The 7,500-nt window shown below is 54.9% G+C and overlaps 1 protein-coding gene across 1 annotated transcript in view; it reads right to left on the reverse strand.

The window, feature by feature from the left end:
* Positions 1-1,281: 1,281 nt before the first annotated feature.
* The window catches only part of LOC144488027 (death-associated protein kinase 2-like), a gene marked incomplete at its 3' end in the record, with an annotated part of 18,783 nt that continues 12,564 nt past the window's right edge, over positions 1,282-7,500 (reverse strand). The window contains exons 5-7 of the mRNA XM_078206043.1: positions 6,710-6,758; positions 3,707-3,733; positions 1,282-1,434 (exon numbers count right to left, since the gene is read on the reverse strand). Coding sequence (XP_078062169.1) covers positions 1,282-1,434; positions 3,707-3,733; positions 6,710-6,758 — 229 coding nt within the window. The remainder of the gene's footprint in view (positions 1,435-3,706; positions 3,734-6,709; positions 6,759-7,500) is intronic.

Genomic DNA, 7,500 nt, shown 5'->3' on the forward strand with positions numbered 1-7,500 from the left:
ATTGTTATTGGACATCAGTCAGTCCCCGTGTGTGGGGTAGGTACACCCACAGTGCTGTTAGGGAGGGAGTTCTGGGATTGTTATTGGACATCAGTCAGTCCCCGTGTGTGGGGTAGGTACACCCACAGTGCTGTTAGGGAGGGAGTTCCGGGATTGCTATTGGACATCAGTCAGTCCCCGTGTGTGGGGTAGGTACACCCACAGTGCTGTTAGGGAGGGAGTTCCGGGATTTTGACCCCAGCCACAGTGAAGGAACGGCCGATATATTTCCAAGTTGGGATGGTGAGTGGCTCGGAGGGGGAACTTGCAGGTGGGGGTGTTCCCCATGTGTCTGCTGCCCCCCCCTGTCCTTCTAGATGGTAGAGGTGGCGGGTTTGGAAGGTGCTGTGGGAGGAGCCTTGGTGAGTCGCTGCGGTGCATCTTGTAGATGGTACACACGGCTGCCGCTGTGCGTCGGTGGTGGAGGGAGTGAGTGTTTGTGGTTAGCGTGTCGATCGAGCAGGGCTGCTTTGTCCTGGATGGTGTCGAGCTTCTCGAGTGTTGTTGGAGCCGCACTCATCCAGGCAAGTGGAGATTGTTGTTGGAGCCGCACTCATCCAGGCAAGTGGAGATTGTTGTTGGAGCCACACTCATCCAGGCAAGTGGAGATTGTTGTTGGGAGCCGCACTCATTCAGGCAAGTGGAGATTGTTCCATCACACTCCTGACTTCATAGAAATGAATCATAGAAACAGCATAGAAACCCTACAGTGCAGAAGGAGGCCATTCGGCCCATCGAGTCTGCACCGACCACAATCCCACCCAGGCCCTACCCCCACATATTTACCCACTAATCCCTCTAATCTACGCATCCCAGGACTCTAAGGGGCAATTTTTAACCTGGCCAATCAACCTAACCCGCACATCTTTGGACTGTGGGAGGAAGCCGGAGCACCCGGAGGAAACCCACGCAGACACGAGGAGAATGTGCAAACTCCACACAGACAGTGACCCGAGCCGGGAATCGAACCCGGGACCCTGGAGCTGTGAAGCAGCAGTGCTAACCACTGTGCTACCGTGCCGCCCACTTGTGCCTTGTCGATGGTGGACAGGCTTTGGGATAATCAGGAGGTGAGTTACTCTCTGCAAGATTCCCAGTCTCTGACCTGCTCTGGTAGCCATGGTATTTATATGGCTGGATCCAGTTCAGTTTCTGGTCAATGTCAACCCCCAGAATGTTGATAGTGGGGGGATTCAGTGATGGTCAATGGGTGTCCCGGGTCGGCAAGACACTGTTACTCACGCGGGCTCCTTGAGGAGAAGTTTCCGGATGAAGTCCTTCGCCATGTCGCTGGTCTGACCGAACGACGCGTCGTCCATCTCATAATTGACCTCCACGATGTTTGACAAGGTCTCACGCTCTGTATCCCCTTGGAACGGTGAGAGGCCACTCAGCCTGTGGGGGGAAAGGTCGACCCGCAGTGTCACACCCTGAACCAGACACCAGTGGACAACCAGAGAACCCCAACACACTGCCGGCGGCCGTTCGGCCCATCGAGCCTGCCCCAGCTCTTCGAAAGGTCTATCCAATTAATCCCATGTGCTCTCCCCAATATCTCCACATTCTCCCCCTCCCACGATCTCTCCAATTCCCCCCCTTTTGAGAGTTCCGACTGAATCTGTTTCCAGCGCCCTTTCAGGCAGCGCCTTCCAGATCACAACAACTCGCTGCGTTTCCATCAGAATTCTCCCCATCTCCCTCCCGCTGGTTCTTTTCCAGATTGGCTTCCGTCTGAGATTTGATTTAATTATTTCACAGGGTTCTGGACCTCGCGGGCCAGGCCCAGCATTCACCCCCCATCACTAATCGCCCCCTTGAGAAGGGGGTGGGGGAGCCGCCATCTTGAATCCGCCACAATCCCTTGTGGGGTAGGTACACCCACAGTGCTGTTAGGGAGGGAGTTCCAGGATTGTTATTGGACATCAGTCAGTCCCCGTGTGTGGGGTAGGTACACCCACAGTGCTGTTAGGGAGGGAGTTCCGAGATTGTTATTGGACATCAGTCAGTCCCCGTGTGTGGGGTAGTACACCCACAGTGCTGTTAGGGAGGGAGTTCTGGGATTGTTATTGGACATCAGTCAGTCCCTGTGTGTGGGGTAGGTACACCCACAGTGCTGTTAGGGAGGGAGTTCCAGGATTGTTATTGGACATCAGTCAGTCCCCGTGTGTGGGATAGGTACACCCACAGTGCTGTTAGGGAGGGAGTTCCAGGATTGTTATTGGACATCAGTCAGTCCCCGTGTGTGGGGTAGGTACACCCACAGTGCTGTTAGGGAGGGAGCTCCGGGATTGTTATTGGACATCAGTCAGTCCCCGTGGGAGGGGTAGGTACACCCACAGTGCAGTTCGGGAGGGAGCTCCGGGATTGTTATTGGACATCAGTCAGTCCCCGTGTGTGGGGTAGGTACACCCACAGCGCTGTTAGGGAGGGAGTTCCAGGATTGTTATTGGACATCAGTCAGTCCCCGTGTGTGGGGTAGGTACACCCACAGTGCTGTTAGGGAGGGAGTTCCGGGATTGTTTCCTTCAATATTTATGTTGTTGCTGGGCATTGCTGGCCAGGGCCTGGCATTCACTCCCCTTCCCTAATCGCCCCCTCAAGGAGGTAGTGGCTGAGCCGCCATCTTCAACCGCTGCAGTCCCCGTGTGTGGGGTAGGTACACCCACAGTGCTGTTAGGGAGGGAGTTCCTGGCTTGTTATTGGACATCAGTCAGTCCCCGTGTGGGGTAGGTACACCCACAGTGCTGTCGGCACTGCTGCCTCACAGCGCCAGGGACCCGGGTTCGATTCCTGGCTCGGGTCACCGTCTGTGTGGAGTCTGCACGTTCTCCCCGTGTCTGCGTGGGTTTCCTCCAGGTGCTCCGGTTTCCTCCCACAGTCTGAAAGACGTGCTGGTTAGGGTGGATTGGCCCTGCTAAATTCTCCCTCAGTGTAACCCGAACAGGCGTGTGGCGACTGGGGGATTTTCACAGTAACTTCATTGCAGTGTTAATGTAAGCCTTACTTGTGACACTAATAAATAAAGACAGAGAGACAGAGAGAGAGAGAGAGAGAGAGAGACAGAGACAGAGACAGAGAGAGAGAGAGACTGAGAGAGAGAGAGAGAGAGAGAGACAGAGACAGAGACAGAGAGAGAGAGACAGAGAGAGAGAGAGAGAGAGACTGAGAGAGAGAGAGAGAGACAGAGAGAGAGAGACAGAGAGAGAGAGAGAGAGACAGAGAGACAGCGAGAGAGAAAGAGAGAGAGACAGAGAGAGAGACAGAGAGCGAGAGAGAGAGACAGAGACAGAGAGAGACAGAGAGACAGAGAGAGACAGACAGAGAGAGAGACAGAGAGAGAGAGAGACATAGAGAGACAGAGACAGAGAGAGAGAGAGAGAAACAGACAGAGAGAGACAGTCAGAGAGAGAGAGACAGAGAGAGAGAGACAGAGAGTGAGAGAGACAAAGAGAGAGAGAGACAGAGAGAGAGGGAGAGACAGACAGACAGAGAGAGGCAGAGAGAGAGAGAGAGACAGAGAGAGAGAGAGACAGACAGACAGAGACAGGCAAAGAGAGAGACAGAGAGAGACAGAGAGGGAGACTCTGTTGCAGAGGGATCCCTGTTAGGAGGCTGGCTGGTTCTGTGTACAGATCCGGGTGGATTCGAGAATTATTGATGTACTTACAGGATGTATGTGATCACTCCAACGCTCCTGGAAAAGAGAACAGGGCTGAGGTTAGGAGTGAGGGAGGGGAGTGGGCCATTACGCAGTGCTCCCCAGTGAGGCTCCCACATAAAGCCCACCAAGCACCCCCACCGCGTCCCTCTCCCCCTCTGAGAGGGACCTGGACTCTTTGGCACCTTGGTGTCACTCCTCCCCGCCGTGGAGAAAAGCTTGCGGGCTCCAGCTCGCCTCCCCCATCTCTCCGACTGTGCAGTCCATACTGCCACCCACCTCTAACCCCCCCCCCCTCAGCTGATCCACTGTGGAAACCCTCAGTGTTATCTCCTGCCGCCAACATTGCGGCACTTAGTTAGATCCTTAGTTTTTAGTTCGGCCTGAGTTAGAATATAGTGTACAATTAATTCTGGTCGCCACACTACCAGAAGGATGTGGAAGCTTTGGAGAGGGTACAGAAGAGGTTTACCAGGATGTTGCCTGGTCTGGAGGGTGTTCGCTATGAGGAGAGGTTGGAGAAACTCGGTTTGTTCTCACTGGAACGACGGAGGTTGAGGGGGTGACCTGATAGAGGTTTACAAGATTATGAGGGGCACGGACAGAGTGGATAGTCAGAAGCTTTTTCCCCAGGGTGGAAGAGTCGAGTACTCGGGGACATAGGTTTAAGGTGCGTGGGGAAAAGTTTAGAGGAGATGTGCGAGGTAAGTTTTTTTACACAGAGGGTGGTGAATGTCTGGAACGCGCTGCCCGGGGAGGGGGTGGGAGCAGGTACGATAGCGGCATTTAAGGGGCAACTAGACGGATACATGAATAGGATGGGAGGATACGGGGTCTGTAAGTGCGTACGGTTTTAGTTTAGGCAGCATGATCGGCGCAGGCTTGGAGGGGCCGAAGGGCCTGTACTGTTCTCTGTGCTCTTAGCAAACAGGAGCAGGAGGAGGCCATTCAGCCCTTCGAGCCTGCTCCACCATGATCATGGCTGCTTTCTCTATCTCTCTCGACTCTACACTCCCGCTCTCTCCCCAAACCCCTCGACCCCTTTACAAGTCTATCCATTTCCTTCTTAAATACATTCAGTGACGGGGCCTGCACAGCTTTGTGTGGGAGAGAATTCCACAGCTTCCCCGCCCTCTGGGTGAAGACATTTCTCCCTCTCTCAGTCCTCAATGGCCTCCCCTGTATCCCCGAGACTGTGACCCGTGTTCCAGAGCCTCCAGGCAGAGGAAGCAACACTCCTGTATCCGGTCTGTCAGAATGTTATACCTTTCAGTGCGATCCCCTCCCATTCTTCTCCATTCCAGTGAAGACAGGCCCAGCCAACCCAATCTCTCCTCCTACGACAATCCTGCCATCCCAGCAGTCAGTCTGGTGAACATTCGCTGCGCTCCCTCGGTGGTAAGTATTTCCTTTCTTAGATAAGGAGACCAGAACTGCGCACAGTACTCCAGGTGTGGCCTCACCAAGGCCCTGTACAGCTGCAGCAAGACTCCCTTGCTCCTGTACTCAAGTCCTCTATCAATGAAGGCCAACGAGTTCCAGGCACCCGCCACCCTCTGTGTAAAAAATCTGCCTCGTACATCTCCTTTAAACCTTGCCCCTCGCACCTTAACCTGTGCCCCCTCGTAATTGACTCTTCCACCCTGGGGAAAAAGCTTCTGACTATCCACTCTGTCCATGTCTCTCATAATCTTGTAGACTTCTATCAAGTCTACTTGACTCATATATCTGGTACAGGATTCTGTTCTAACTGGGTTTATAACCGGCCCCCTCTAACGTTACTGCAGCCGTATAGTTGCTCCTAATTGCTGGAATGTTTGTTTGAATCTAAACTAATGCTGTTCTGTTGATTGGTGTGATTCCCCCTGGGGTTTTGCAGAGTAGGACTTGATTGGGTTGGCTGGCAGAAGAGATCAGATGACGGGGTGGAGCTAGGCTTACACGGAGAATTCAGAGTTTGTTGCTGGTTGCATGTGCAGAGCAGGAATATCTCTGGGTCTCTCTGGAGACTGGTAATGGCACAGATTAGGTTTATTTCTCTGAAGTTCTGCTGGTACATCCTTCTCTGGAAATTGCTGTGTGGAGCTCTGTCCAGAGGTCTTAAAAGGCTGGAAATGCAGCATCGCGCGAGTGTATCTGTTTTCGGTGCCAACTGGTTCAGAAGAAGGGTTTTGTGTCTATGGGGATATTGATAAATTGGAACAACAGAGATAGCTAGCTGTGGAGAATTATTCTGTTTTGTGTTTAAATCTTGTAATTGGTAAAATGAAGCTAATTCTTTCTGTAATATTCTAACTGTGCTCTTAAATAAACTTGGTTTGACAAAAGCTTCCGAGTGGGACACTTGAATCATACCCGGAGTGAAGCTTTTAGCGTAAACCTGTCTGGTGTCTGCCTGGTTCTTTCTGGTGTCTGTTTGGTGTCTGTATCTGTCCCTCTGGTGTCTGGTATCTCTCTCTCTGGTGTCTGTCTGTCCGTCTGGTCCCTGTCCTGGTGTCTGTCTGTCTGCTATCTGTCTGCCTGGTCCCAGTCTGGTTTCTGTCTGGGGTCTGGACTCTGGTGTCTGTCTGATGTCTGTCTGCCTGGTCCCTGCCTGGTGTCTGTCTAGTCCCTGTCTGTCTGGTCCCTGTCTGGTGTCTGCCTGGTCCCAGTCTGGTGTCTGTCTGTCTGTCTGTCTGGGGTCTGGACTCTGTTGTCTGTCTGGTGTCTGTCTGCCTGGTCCCTGTCTGGTGTCTGTCTAGTCCTGTCTGTCTGGTCCCTGTCTGGTGTCTGTCTGTCTGGTGTCTGCCTGGTCCCAGTCTGGTGTCGGTCTGGACTCTGGTGTCTGTCTGGTGTCTGTCTGCCTGGTCCCTGTCTGGTGTCTGTCTAGTCCCTGTCTGTCTGGTACCTGTCTGGTGTCTGTCTGTCTGGTGTCTGCCTGGTCCCTGTCTGGTACCTGTCTGTCTGGTACCTGTCTGTCTGGTGTCTGTCTGGTATCTGTCTGTCTGCTCACTGGAGAGTCTCTGAACTCACCACATGTCGGTTGGGTGTCCGAGGGGTTCGTAGTTGATGATTTCAGGAGCTGGAAGAGAAACAACGGTTTCAGACGGTGAAGATTGTAACACAGCGCCCGCTCAACGCAGACCCTCACCCCGACCCCGGGACCCTCACCCCGACCCCGGGACCCTCACCCCGACCCCGGGACCCTCACCCCGACCCCGGGACCCTCACCCCGACCCCGGGACCCTCACCCCGACCCCGGGACCCTCACCCCGACCCTGAGACCGCCCCCCCCACCCCAGGACCCTCATCCCCGGGACCCTCACCCCGACCCCGAGACCGCCCCCCCCACCACAGGACCCTCATCCCCTGGACCCTCACCCCGACCCCGAGACCGCACCCCCCCGAGACCGCCCCCCCCCCCCGGACCCTCATCCCCGGGGCCCTCACCCCGACCCCGAGACCGCCCCCCGGGACCCTCACCCCCGGGACCCTCACCCCCCTCCCCCCTGGACACTCAACTCCCCTGGGGCCCTCACCTCCCCCGACCCTCATCCATCCAAACCGCACACAGATCAGTCCCCCTCCCTAAGTCTGTCTCACACACCCCCATCCCCCTCCCCAACGCCCCACCCCCCCACCCCCGTCCGCACGCGTCTGCACCTGACGCGGTTCCACAGGGTGAGGGTCAACGTCTAACTCTTTCTCACACGCACCACTGGCAGGGGGTGGGGGGTGGTTTGACCAGAGGAGAGAATCACAGAATCCCTCCAGGAGGAGGCCATTCGGCCCATCGAGTCTGCATCGACCACAATCCCACCCAG

This window comes from Mustelus asterias, unplaced genomic scaffold (genome assembly GCF_964213995.1).
Source record: "Mustelus asterias unplaced genomic scaffold, sMusAst1.hap1.1 HAP1_SCAFFOLD_1225, whole genome shotgun sequence".
Classification (NCBI taxonomy): domain Eukaryota; kingdom Metazoa; phylum Chordata; class Chondrichthyes; order Carcharhiniformes; family Triakidae; genus Mustelus; species Mustelus asterias.